Consider the following 13293-nt stretch of genomic DNA (forward strand, 5'->3'; position numbering starts at 1 on the left):
GGCCCCCGCCCGGCCCCGGCCCCGGCCCCGCCGCGCTCTGCCGCCACCTGCGCGCCCGCGCCGCTCATTAGGCGGGGAGGCCACGCCCCTCCCGCGCGCCCATTGGGTGGGGGGTGGAAAACGGGGAGGGGCTTGCGGAGGGTGGCCCCGCCCACCCGGCAGGTGCGGGGTTGCAGAACGGAGGGCTGGGGGAGCGGGGGGCGATGCGGCGCCTCTGAGAAATGGGGGCTATGGGGTGAGCGGCACCCTGCGCCAGTCTGGAAGACTTCAGAGAGCGGTGAGGCACTGGAACAGGCTGCCCAAGGAGGCTGTGGATGCAGGGATCCAAGGCCAGGCTGGATGTGGCTCTGGGCAGCCTGGGCTGCTGGTTGGCGACCTGCACACAGCAGGGGGTTGAAGCTGGATGAGCGCTGTGCTCCTTTGCAACCCAGGCCATGCTGTGATCCTATGATTCTAAGGAATGGCAGAAATGTGGGGCGCAGCAGTGACGGTGGGACCCCCTGGGGCAATGGAGGTGCGGGTGTGCCTGAGAGAGAGGACGGGGTGATGCTGGGGGCACCACGGCTGTGGGCACCCTGGTCCTGCTCCCCTGACCCCTGGCTCTTTGCAGATTTGTCACCGATGCAACGAGCCGGATGGGCCCCCAGCTGGGAGGGCAGGATGGAGTCCCCCCCCAAGAATCCCTCCAGGAGTGGAGGTTAAGGGGGATAAATAAAGCGCTGCTGACAGCCCTGCTTCTCCTCCCCATTATCCCCCAACCCCTCCCCCCCGCTGTGGCTTCTGCCCCCGTGGGTGTGAGGCTGCCTCAGGGGACGCCCCCACGCCGCAGCCCAGCCCAGCCATGGGTGCTCCCTGCCCAGGAACGCGGCCCCCCCTGCCCTGCAGCACCCCAGGCCCGGCTGCTGAGCGAAGCCTTTAATCGGGGCAGACTCCAAAGCGCCCGTGCCCCCGCGTGACATCTTTGCCCAGCGGCAGCTCGAGGCCCACCGTCCTCATTTCGGGGTCCCCGAGCCCTAGGGCGAGGCAGGGGGTTTCCACTCGGGGATGGGGGCGGAGGTGGATCCGGACAACCCCCATCCCGAGGGCGCGTCTGGGGCGCAGCACCCAATGCAAGGAGCACCCTGCGCCCCTGGAGCCACGGGGACGGGCAGCGCCCTGCAATGCAGGCGGAGGGACTCCAGCCACCAGCGCGCCCTCGGGCGCTGCCGACACCCGCTGCTCCCAGACCGGTTCACCTGCCCACCGGATGCAGGAATGCGGCCACGGCGTTTGCGGGGACGAAGCCCTGCAGCCCTGACGCCGGGTTCATGGGGACTTGGCTGCACAGGAAGCAGCCCGTGCAGATGCGGGGTCCCTCGGCAGCTCCCTGCTCCGTCCGGTGGGAATCAGCCCTTCCTGCCTCCTCGCAGTCACCGCGCATTGAGCAAGAGCGTTCCCAAGGCCGGCGCTGCGCTCGCTGCAGGGTGTGAGAGCGTCCGGGAAGAAGTTCCTCCTCCCTCGGCAGGGTTGCACAAACACCCGGAGCTTTTCCACCGCGCTCTGAAGCATCAGCCGCCCTCCAGCTGCAAGGCATTCAGATACTATGGAGATAGCCTGTAATGATCTGTAATAACGTGCAAATGCCACAATCTGTCAGCCTGTCATCTTTAAATAACAAGTCTCCCTTCCCTCCCAGCCTAGACGTGCACTCTCGAGCATGGAAATGAAGGCACGCAGGGGTAGACGGCTGGCACGTAGGGAGCTGCGGGCAGCCACACTGCTTCCAGGGTGACACAGAGGGGAAGTGGGTGTGGGAATGGGGAGTGGGAGCCCTGGGGGGCCCAGAGGATGCACAGCAAGTGCAGTGGAATCGCACGGGGAGGGCGAGCTGCTCACGGCACGACGACCAGAGCACGCTTCAAAAAATAACTTTAATTTTAAGAGATGTCTTCTGCTTGTTGCACAGCAGGAACCCCCGGCCTGAGTTATCACAGACACAGGCCAGGCCAGGCGGCAGGCACGGCCCCATAGAGAGGGGTCCATCCAGGACATTCTCCAATGGAAGGCACAAACCTGTTGCCTCTGTCATCCCCACCGCTTTTCCAAACCCCTTTTCCCCTTGAAACCATCACCAATTACTCATCAATTCCCCCTGCACGGAGCAAATGTTCTGCCTGTGTCTTCCCAAACCTTTCTGCATTGCCCCCCGCAGGTGAAGGGAGACCTCGAAACCTGCTGTGGATCCCAAACAGAAAAGCAGCTGCCTCTCCCAGCCCTGAGGATGAGCTGCCAGCAAGGCAGGGACAGGCAAGTTAAAGTGCACTGAATCACCCAGGGCAGAACGCAGGGACACTTACTGAAGAGCAATAAACTTCTGGAAGAAAGCAACTAATCCTAATGGCTGTGGTTGTGTGGCTGGGCTTTTCACAGCAGGGGCTGATACGGAACAGTGGGAAGAAAGTATTCAGGAAATAATGCTGAAAAACGTCATTTCACTCTTGCTTTATGGGATAACCTCAGCAACGTAAACAGAAGTTCAAAAATAAGGACCCTGTTGGCTCAGAAAGTGACTTGGAGCACAGCCACTTGTTGAGCACAGGTGACAGTGAGCCTGCAGAGCTCACTGCTGCTTGCAAATTATTTCTGTCTCAAGTGTGTGAAGAAGGCTGTGCCTGGCTCACCCTTGGCCCATCCAGAGGCACCTGGAAAGACATTAGGCAGCTGGAGCAGGTCTGGCTCTGCCAGCCGAGTGCTTTCCAAAGGAACTCCGACGCCCTTCCACAGCCTGGCAGAGACCGGCCAACATTTACACTCCTGCAGGACAAGTGTGAGCTCGGTGGTGCGGCATCCATCGCCAGCAATGGACACACTGGAGTTTGGTCCAAGCGGTCTGGAAGCAACCCAGGCAGCACAGTGACACTGGAAGCACTCAGAAAGGTCACCACCAGTCCTGCGCCGGCTCCCAGCACGGCTCCTCCAGACGCCGCAGAGCTGAGTCCACGTGGCTCGGGAATTCCATCCCCAGTCCCCTTCCCGGGGCGCTGTGCTCTGCCGCCGTTCAGAAGGTGCTCTCGAGCAGGCAGTGGCAGCCGCAGCCCGTGGGGCAAACCTCCTGCGTGCGAAACCACTCCATCATGTGGCTGGTGTGGCCACCGTGCCCACAGGTCAGGCAGAAGTTGGAGGAGCCCCGCACGGCCACGTGGCAGATGGCGCACTGGAAGGTGAAGCCCTTGCAGATGGCGCACTGCGTGCCCCGCGCCTCGCTGCGGCAGTGGCTGCAGTACACACCAAACTCTGTGGGAGGGCAGAACGGAGAGCGAGACGATCAGTGCTGCTGGAAACCACGGAGTCATTAAGGCTGGGAAAGGCCTCGCAGATCCTGAAGTCACAGCCCAGCCCAGCCCCACCGTGCCCACAGCCCTCAGTGCCACATCCCCGCGGCTCTGGGGACACCTCCAGGGATGGGGACTCCCCACTGCCTTGCGCAGCTGTGCCACTGCATCACCGCTCTTGGGGAGAAGAAATTGTTCCTAAAATCCCACCTGAGCCTCCCTTGGTGCAACTTGGGCCCATCGGCTCTTGCTCAGGTCACAGAATCACACAGAATCACACAGAATCACCCGGGTTGGAAGGGACCTCAAGGATCACGTAGTTCCAACCCCCCTGCCTAGCAGGGCCACCAAACACACACATTCAGATCAGGTTGCCCAGGACCCCGTCCAACCTGGCCTTAAACACGTCCAAGGACGGGGCATCCACAACCTCCCTGGGCAGCCCGTTCCAGGGCCTAGCCACTCTCCTTGTAAAGAACTTCCCCCTAACATCCAACCTAAATCTTCCCTCCTTCAACTTAAAACCATTTCCCCTAGTCCTGCTGTTGTCAGCCCTTTTGAAGAGTTTACTCCCCTCCTGGGTGTAGGTTCCCTTCAGGTATTGATAGGCTGCAATGAGGTCACCCCGCAGCCTTCTCTTCTCCAGGCTGAACAAGCCCAACTCCCTCAGCCTGTCCTCATAGGGGAGGTGCTCCAGCCCCCTGATCATCTTAGTCGCCCTCCTCTGGAGCCTTTCCAAAATCTCAATGTCTTTCTTGTACTGAGGGCTCCACACCTGGACACAGTACTCCAGATGGGGCCTCACAAGAGCCGAGTAGAGAGGGACAATCACCTCCCTGTCCCTGCTGACCACCCCTCTCCTGATGGAGCCCAGGATCCCATTTGCCTTTCGAGCTGCCAGAGCGCACTGCTGGCTCATGTTCAGTCTCTCGTCCATCAGGACCCCCAGGTCCTTCTCTGCCGAGCTGCTCTCAAGGACCGCTCCTCCCAGCCTGTACAGGTGCCTGGGGTTCTTCCGGCCCAAATGCAAAACCTTGCACTTTGCCGTGTTGAACCTCATCAGGTTCACCCGAGCCCAGCCCTCCAGCCTGTCGAGGTCCCTCTGAATGGCATCCCTTCCTTCCACTGTATCAACCGCACCACTCAGCTTGGTGTTGTCAGCAAACTTGCTGAGGGTGCACTCAATTCCCTCATCGATGTCATTAATAAAGATAAAAGGTTGGAGCAGGAGGGATTCCTGCTTCACAACGGGACAACAATCTGTGTTTCACAGACCTCAGTTTGTCTCCAAAAGGAGCAAAGACTTATCACCACCGACAGGCAGTCAGAGTGCTGGACACAGGCTGGCCCACTGATTGTCCTGATGGCTAAACAGCTGTTGGATGGAACATGTGTCATTTCTAGACTGAGACATGCTGCAGAGAGGAAGGCTTCTGGCTGCTCTCATCTGCCTCACATCTAAGTGTGGCTAGAAACAAACAGGAGCAGCAATGTTCTCCCATCACAGAGAGCACATCTGATATCAGTGATATCAATGTCTTGACTGCTCACTATGGAGAAGATAACACAATGAAGTCACCAACTTTCACAGAATCACAGAATGGCCAGGGTTGGAAGGGACCTCAAGGATCATGAATCTCCAACCCCCCTGCCACATGCAGGGCCACCAACCTCCACGTTTAATGCTAAACCAGGCTGCCCAAGGCCCCATCCAACCTGGCCTTGAACACCTCCAAGGATGGGGCATCCACAGCCTCTCTGGGCAGCCTGTTGCCTGGACAACCAGAGAAGACTGAAGCAGGCACTCACCAATTCCTTTGTGGGGATCAGGAGGACTGGAGACAAACTTCAGGACCTCAGCTCGCTTCTCTCGCAGACCCCAGCGATAGAGGATTTCACCGTAGCACTTCTTAAAGTCATCAAACTGCTGAGTATTGGCAGGATCCAGGAGCCTTGAGGAAAAAACAAACTGTGCTCTCAGTCTGGCTGCAGTCCCGTTGCTAGTGATGGGAACCAGCTCCCATCACTAGAACAACAACAGATTACTTCCCACGTGCTGCTGATGTGCTACGGAGAACCGCTGGTCTGCCCCCGGCTTGTTCTAACAGGAGGACCCCAGCAGCTCCCACGTGTCACAAGAAAACCCAGCGGAGTTGAGCTGTGCTGCACAGTTCTCCAAGTTACCACCTGAAGGTAAAGGTGCAGGAGCAGGGTTGCTGCTTCCCTCCTGGTTTCAAAGCACCAGCAGAGACCCGGCTACAGAGCTCAGGCTGCCATACCCTGAGGGCCCCAAGGCACCCCACAGCCCAGCCCACAACCCACCTTTTGTTCTTCTCGTGCTGGTCCTTCTCTCGCTCCCGATGATCGGGGTACATCAGGTTGCTGTAGCGGAACTCATCTGGAGAAGACTCGCACCAGGGAGCGGAGCTCTGCTCAGTGTCCTTGTTTGCTGCAGGCATCAGAAGAGTGCTGTGAGCGTAGGTCAGAAGGCACAGCCCTCAGCAGCACAAGATGCACATCACACAGCCACATCACTGCCTTCTGAGCCCCCCCACCCCCCTAGACGTTGCTTTGGCACAGAAAACCAATGCCAACCCCATGCTCCTGGTGAGGCACAGGGAGGCAGAGCAATGTGAAATGCAGGAATCCCCTTTGCCTCTCACTTTCTATTAAGAAGCATTCAGGCAATTCCTTGAAGCTGTGCTTGGGAACGTTAACCCTGGAATGCCTGGGTTCTCTTTCCTGGGCAGGAAGGATTCCCATCACCAGAGCTGCAGTTACGTAAGGGGGTCTCTGTACGTCCTGCCCTGCGGGCAGCACTGCTAACTGCTACAAGACAACATCAGCTCTGTTTACAGCCATTTCCCCACTATTTCCCATGTCAAAGATAAGACACTGACAGGCTACAGCTTTGCTGCCAGCAGGGCTGATGCTGCCCCAAGCCACGTTTCAACTCTGTGACCCTGGAGCCCTTGAGAGTGACTTGCTTTTGACACCTCCACAGATCAGCAGGAAATGTCATTAGTGTCACAGCTACTCAGGCCACCAAAAACTCAGCCTACCCAGTTGCTGCTGCTGCTGCTCTCCCAGTGACAGGAGAAAGCACAGCATTGCTTTTTTCCCCCCCAAATAAATCCTGCGCAATTATCTGCCTGATGACATTGCAAAGCCACACTCGATAACAGCTGAATGATTGTGGTGACTGGTAGGGGTGCCTGAAGACTGGAGGAAGGCAAATATCACTCAGAGTATCTTCAAAAAAGGCAAAACTGACCTGGGGACCTGCAGGCCAGGCAACATCACCTCACTCCCTACTAACCTAATGGAGCACTTAATCCTGGGACCATCGCTAGACGTGTGAAGGATGAGAAAATCATCACAAGCAGCCAGCATGGCTTAACCACACAGAGGTCACGTCTGACCAACCTGATAACGTTCTGTGATTAAATGGCTGGCTCTCTAGAAAGCAGTGGCCATTGCCTGCTTTCCTTTCACTTCAGTAAGGCTTCTGACCCTGTCTCCCATGTGATCCTCACAGACAAGCTGATGGAACGTGGGGTGGATGAGCAGACAGTGAGGCGGATTAAAAACTGGACAAGCAGCTGGGCCCACAAGGTGGTGATCAGTGGAAGGAAGTCTACTTTGAGGCTGGTAAATAGCATTGTGCCCCAGGGGTCAACACTGGGTCCAGGCCTGTTTAACATCTTCATTAATGGTCTGCACGACGTGGCAGAGAGTTTACTAATGACACGAAACTGTGAGGAGTAGCTGATATGCCAGAGGTTGTGCTGCCATTCAGAGAGGCATCAGCAGGCTGGGGAAGTGGGCCAACAGGAACCTCATGCATTTCTACAAGGGGAAATGCCAAGTCCTGCACCTGGGGAGGAACAACCCCAGGCACCAGTGAGGCTTTATAGTCCCTCAGAGATACTCAAAGGCTTCCTGGACGTGGTCCTGAGCAACCAGTTTTAGGTGGCTCTGTTTGTAGCAACCTGCTCCAAGTACCCCGTGTGAGCAGGAAGGCAGACTGCATGACCTCCAGAGGACCCTTCCAACACCAGACATCCTCTGAAACAAAAGACACGAAGGCCCTTTCAGTAGCACTGTCTGTTGAAGACTGCAGCCTCACTGCACGGAGATAACAGCCTCAAACAGTACAAAGTACCAGGGCTACGGAATGCTTACATCACCAATCAGCAGTGAGACAGTCAGCACGAGCAACGACAGCCAGTCTGGAAGCAAAACAACACAACCTGGTCTCTCTTCACTTGCTGCAGCAGTGGAAGCTCTTGGCCATGGGTTAACCTGTGATCAGGGAGTCTAACTTGGCATGTCTAGAGGGTTTGTAGCAGTTTCTGCAAAGCTCAGGAGACAGAAGGAGCAGGACTGTGGGACCACCAGCATGGTTACTGTAAACCATGCTAACTTCCAGCCAAAGAATACCCTGTGGGCCAATGCACAGAAAGCTTCTCTGGCCGAGTAGATCTGCAGTCAGCCAGCGCTAGCTCCCTGCCCTCCCCAACACACGAGCTATCTAAGACCTAGGCCAGAAGGGAGGCAGATTTCTCTACCTGCTCCCCAGGTCTCAGTACCTATGCTCCAGCCTCCAGTGCCAAGTCCAGGATCCGACATGCTGGAACAGGAACCAGAGGAAGTGAAGCTGGGCTGTTGAGCGGAAAAAAAGAAATCGTGTCATCTACACAAGAGATGTTCAAAGGCTTCTGAGGCAAGCAGGAAAGAAATGGCTGTCATACGTATCGGCTGTGGGAGGCCAGGTTGGAGGCACGCTGAGGAAAGGGGCCATAGGAGTTTGGGCACCCCTGTAACCTGGACTGGGCTTCAAACACACTGCACAGCATGGCCAGGGTCTGCACATCGTGGAGCTGCGAGTAGTGAGCCAGCCTAGGAAATGAAAAACACCAAGTCTGAGATTGGCACAGTTCAGTGGAAAAAGCACTGAGACTCCAAGGCAAATAATTTCAAGCCTGCTGCATAAATCCATTCAGGGCACATTACTGCCCACGGGAGGCATGTGCATTCTGCTGCCTTTTCTATCACGCCTTTCAGGAACCAAGCCCTCCCCCTGCAAACACTCCTGGCCTAACAGGTGGGAGAAAGGCAGGGAGGAACTCTGGGAATCCAGCAGTGCTCGTGGCCCCACTATCCCAGCTCCGTGCAGCTTCAGGAACAAGGCCCACACAGCTCGTGGATATAAAGCTGGGGCCACTAAACTCATCCCCTGCTTGCACTGCTTTTTTTTTGTTCTGAGACCCTCTGCATGCAACCATCCTGCACCCAGATCACAAGGCAAATCTCCGCCGCACGTCTCCTGGATTGCTATGAAGTCCCTGAAGACTGAGAGCAACAAAGAGCTGCCCATGCTCCCCTCCCACAGCTGCTGCACAGCAGGAAAGAGCGAGGTCAAGCAATCGCATAGCAAGTACAACACACAAACTGTGTCTTCAAATGGCATAGATCAACAGATAATGTTAATTACTAATCGTTCTCCCTCCTGAACAGATTCACTGGCAGGAAGACTTGTGCGGCTCATACTTGGCTCTGAGAGCAGTAAAGTAATTCCCACTAATGCTGCGTGGCAACAGTGAATGTGAAAGCGAATCAAGCAGCTGCACCCACACAACCATTTAGGAGGCGGGGAGCAGAAAACCTGAATCTTTATTTGTAAGTCAGGCGTTGTGGGCACACGGGAGAACAGAGCTCCAACTGCACCTGAGCTGTCGCTCGCTGTCAGCCCAGGGACTCCCGGGTGCCTGATGGAGGCCAAATGCTGCCCCCTGCACGTCACCAACGCACTTGCACAAAGCTGCCATACAATATACACACGGATGAAAGGCTCCCCCTGCTTCAGCAGCCACTCCCATCCCTCCCTAGCATTCAGAGACCTACAGGGACTCCAGTAATTGACGTCCAAATGGATGCTGTGCCCAAGGTATCTCCAGATCTGGGTCAGACTTCGGTCCAAGACAAAGATCAGTGGCTACCATAGCCAGTGACCAAACCTGGCAGACAGGAAGGAAAAGCATCAAAGTTACAATTAGAAACAGGCAGACTCCTGGGGGATAGGTGTGCACAGATTCACTCGCAGATAAATAATAATGGATTTCAACAAAACAAAACAAAACACAACTACCAAGAGGGAGCAGTTCCAGCCTCAGTGTGACAAGGAGTATGTAGAGCAAAAAAAAACAGATGCTTTTGCTTCGGAGTTGGGTTAAGCCATAGCTTATTCTTCTTCAAAGTTCAACAGGAGAATTTAAGCAGACCTATTAGCTCATTTACATTCACAAACCTCAGACGGGTTTCAATTCGATGCAGTTCCTGGGTTCAGAAACATCTGGTGACAGAAAGATTGCCAGTGCAACTTTATTTGCTTGGCACGAACCCTCTGCTGAGCTGCGTTACTGCACACACAGCTGAGCACAGACAGATGGGCAGTTTGCCACCCCTGCCCCACGGGTTACCTCCCTCTTTCACACACCACCTTTCTCTTATCTCCCTTTTCTCTGAAAATGGCTCCATCTTTTCGGTCTGCATCCCTCTGAATGTGCACAACTGAATCAAACCTAGGACTGTTTTTGTTCCGGCTGCACCTTTTTAAAATGGAGCAATTAGAACACAATATTCCAGGGCAAAACAAAGTTCTGAGTTTGGCACAAAAAAATAATAAAAGAAAAGGAAAGTGAGCACCATGCTGGAAAGAGCAGGAGTCAGAGAGGGGACAGCTGTACCTGCAAACACAGAAAAGCTGGGGAGAAAACCCAAGTGCTGCAAGTACCCAGAGGAACAGCCAGGAATCACAACCCCATAAATGGGAGAGAAAGAGACAGTAAAGAGACTGAAACAAGGACAGGTCTGAGTGTGAAAAACTATAGAAAGGAACCTGGAAAAATGTCACTTCCTATACTGCTGCAGAGCATGTCTAGCATGTGACTCCATCACTCAAACCTCCACATCTTTAAGGAGCAAGGCAAGCTACAATACAGGCTGGAGTTACACAGGCAGGGAACAACGAGCAAGAAACAGAGATATCAGAAGGATCCTGCTGAAGCTGTCCTACCCAAGCTCCTGTGCTCCAGGTAAACCAGTCTGCTCAATGAGGCACAGAGGGAAAAGAGACCTACCTTCTTCCTGGGGGTGTGGCAGAACCACAAGCTAACAATCTCAGACAACAGCTTGAGGTGGCTCCTGCCATTCAGCAAGCCCATGGCTGCTCCCTGCACAGTGCTAGGGGGAGCCAAATGCTCAGCACAGGGGCACAGGCTCCTCTGGCAGTGCCAGCCTGCTCCCCAGTCCTGGCAAATGTTTGCCTGTTGCTACAGACTAACCACAGGGCAAGGCACAAGCCAAAGCAGTCATCCTTCCCCTGCTACTAGCCGAATGCAAGTGGATAGCCCCCCATTCTAGGGCTGGGGCTCTGGATGCAGAGTTTTCTTGGGGAGAGCTGGCTGCAGTTAGCACACAGCAGCGGTGCAGATTAACGCTGAGCTAATTACAACAGGAAGTATTACACAAGACAAAACCATCGATCAAATCCTAACAGCAGCTTGGCAACTCTGTGCACAGTTACTTCCTCTGCAGACTCGAACACAGACTGCATCCCTAGCTCTGCCTGCAGGAATTGCCTGAAAAATGTGCTTCACTTTGTTTGGCAACAGGCATACCACATCCTGCCTGCAGCCCAGCAAGGGGACCTCTAACTGCCCAAACCAAGGAGCTACAGAGCACCTCTGGAGCTGTCTCACACCCCTCGGTTCATCAGCCTTTTCACACACACTGGAACAACTGCTGAGGTCAGCTGACTGTCCAGGTACCAAGGCAATAGCACAAGGCATCCAAGGGTAGTGAGAAAGAGGTCTGATTCATTGTAATACCTGTACAAGATCCCTCCGTCCAACGGCCATGGCTGAGGCAGCATTCTTCTGGCAAGTCTCCTGGATATTATTTACGTTCAATCTGAAAAGAAGCAAGACAGATCAGCTTTTTGGCTGGCATGCTGCCTGAGAAGGCAGGGAGGAATGGGGAGGATGTGGTACTGGTAATAGTAAGTAGCCCAGAACGTGCTGATCACTGTGAGCCTACAAGCACGACCAGGATCTCATCTGGCCCCCCTGTGTTACTCAGGGATCACTGCCATCCTTCTGGCAGCTCCCACTATTCATCTTCCCTAACACACTGCTTATTGCACCAAGTCCAGCTCCAAGCTGGCTTGGTCCTAAGATGCACCACTTCCATGGGGATGCTGGATCCAACTTGTGCCAGAACAGCACCAAGCCAAGGATCGTTCCTGTCCTTAGGATCCATCAGTGATGTGGCTCTGTCTCCATCCAGCCTGTTGATCTGTTCTACTTAACTGGAAGAAATCAGCCTTACCCGCAGACAAGCACGTTTCTGAGCTGGATAACACACCCCTTGCAGAGTCTCTGGGTGCCTGACAAGGGGCAGGGGGAGCCTGAAGAAACCAAATGAGCTTTCCCATTCATCGTCAGAAAGGTTCTTCAGACACTTGACATTTTTTACAAGTGAGGTAACCAGAGAAGAAAGATCCATCGGGTCTCTTTAAAGAACATTCTCTTTCATAACACAGACAAGAGAGAAGGAAGGCTTTCTCCTCCCCACTATCCCTTAAGAAGGGCAGCCTGCTCCTTCCCTGAATTTGTACCACTAACTTCTCTCTCCGGCTGACAAAAGCCCGAGCCTGAAAGAGTTGTAGTGATGATGCTGGAGCACCAGTTCACTCTGTATACAATTACACCATCACGTATTTCTTCCATTGCTTTTCAGATGGAAGAAAGACAAGTCTCTTCTCACAGGCAGAGCAACACTATAAAAAAAGCAGAAAGGCAAGAAAAAAGGAAGAAACGTTTGAAGGACAAAAGCACGGCAGTGCCAAAAACAACTGCTTTCCTTTAAGAAAGGCTGCCAGCCCGTACTCACATGTAGAGCTCTCCCAGCAGCTTGTGCACAGGCAGCAAGCAGGAAATATCTTGTATAATAACTTTCCCGGCAGCTTTGATGGGTCGGTTGTTGGCATCTGTCCCCTCCCGTTTGCTTTTCCACCTCCTCGACTTCTGCAGAACAAATGGCAGCGTGTTACTGGGGAGCAGGACAGCAGCCTTCGTGGGCCAGGGAACAAAGCACTAGCGTCAGGAATAATGCAAGCAGCACCCAAACCCGCCTTTCAGAAGGCTCTGTGTCACCCTGGAAAACATCCATGACATGCCCAGGAGAACAAGCATCTCCATCTGCAGGAAGTGAAAAGCAGGTCAAGGCAACGAGCTCAAGGTCAAACTCACTCAAAAAGTATTCAGTGAGTTCTCCAATGAAAGCCAATAAGAAACAAATTGGCATCGGGCTGCCAATCAGACCCGGGGAGGTTTGGCAGGATATGGTTCAATTAGCACTCGTTAGAGGTCTGGTCTGGGAAGCCTTGCACACAGACCACCGCTGGCTTCGGCCAACACTCAGCACAGAGACCAGCAGGAGCCAGCTTCTGTTCGCCCTCGGCTTCAGGCAGGGCCAACAGCTCCAGACCCTCCTTTGGTCTGAGATCACCTCTCCTGCTTTATCAAGAGCTTCAAACAAATGGCAGATGATAAAGCAGGGCCCACGTTTTCCTAGCAAGGATCCTCAGCTACCATGCTCACAGCTGGCTCAGGGCACACAGCTGGGGGGAAAAAGGAAGGAGAGGAATCGGCACGAAGGAAAAAACCAGGGAGCCAGGATCCTAAATACTCCCTGTAACAGACACAGAGGCCATCTTCGTGCCAAGCTGCGTAACGCTGCCTCGGCCACATGACAGCCCGTCGAGTATCGGGCAGCTCCTTGCTGCAGGAGGGCAGTGATGAGGGCTGAGGATGTGCAGCACAGGCAAGCAAAGGCTACACAGGATCTCTAGGAGGAAGCGCTGGCTGCTACGAGCAGCGGTGGTGCCTTGCAGTGCTGTGAGCTCCCTCACTGACAC

The 13293-nt window shown here is 54.6% G+C and overlaps 1 protein-coding gene across 4 annotated transcripts in view; it reads right to left on the minus strand.

Moving 5' to 3' along the window:
• Positions 1–2466: 2466 nt before the first annotated feature.
• The window catches only part of WDR59 (WD repeat domain 59), a 48339-nt gene continuing 37512 nt past the window's right edge, over positions 2467–13293 (minus strand). For 2 of the 4 annotated variants that reach the window (XM_042886045.1, XM_042886047.1), the window contains 8 exons: positions 12267–12400; positions 11204–11285; positions 9219–9331; positions 8066–8213; positions 7904–7976; positions 5634–5760; positions 5121–5263; positions 2467–3273 (listed from right to left, as the gene is read on the minus strand). In XM_042886045.1, the coding sequence (XP_042741979.1) occupies positions 3038–3273; positions 5121–5263; positions 5634–5760; positions 7904–7976; positions 8066–8213; positions 9219–9331; positions 11204–11285; positions 12267–12400 (1056 nt within the window). In that variant the 3' untranslated portion in view covers positions 2467–3037. Of the gene's footprint in view, positions 3274–5120; positions 5281–5633; positions 5761–7882; positions 7977–8065; positions 8214–9218; positions 9332–11203; positions 11286–12266; positions 12401–13293 lie in introns of all 4 variants that reach the window. The other 2 variants (XM_042886044.1, XM_042886046.1) reach the window with 2 other exon arrangements.

The sequence above is a fragment of the Lagopus leucura genome, unplaced genomic scaffold (assembly GCF_019238085.1).
Source record: "Lagopus leucura isolate 7727_CA_CO unplaced genomic scaffold, USGS_WTPT01 Super-Scaffold_100054, whole genome shotgun sequence".
In the NCBI taxonomy this organism is placed as follows: domain Eukaryota; kingdom Metazoa; phylum Chordata; class Aves; order Galliformes; family Phasianidae; genus Lagopus; species Lagopus leucura.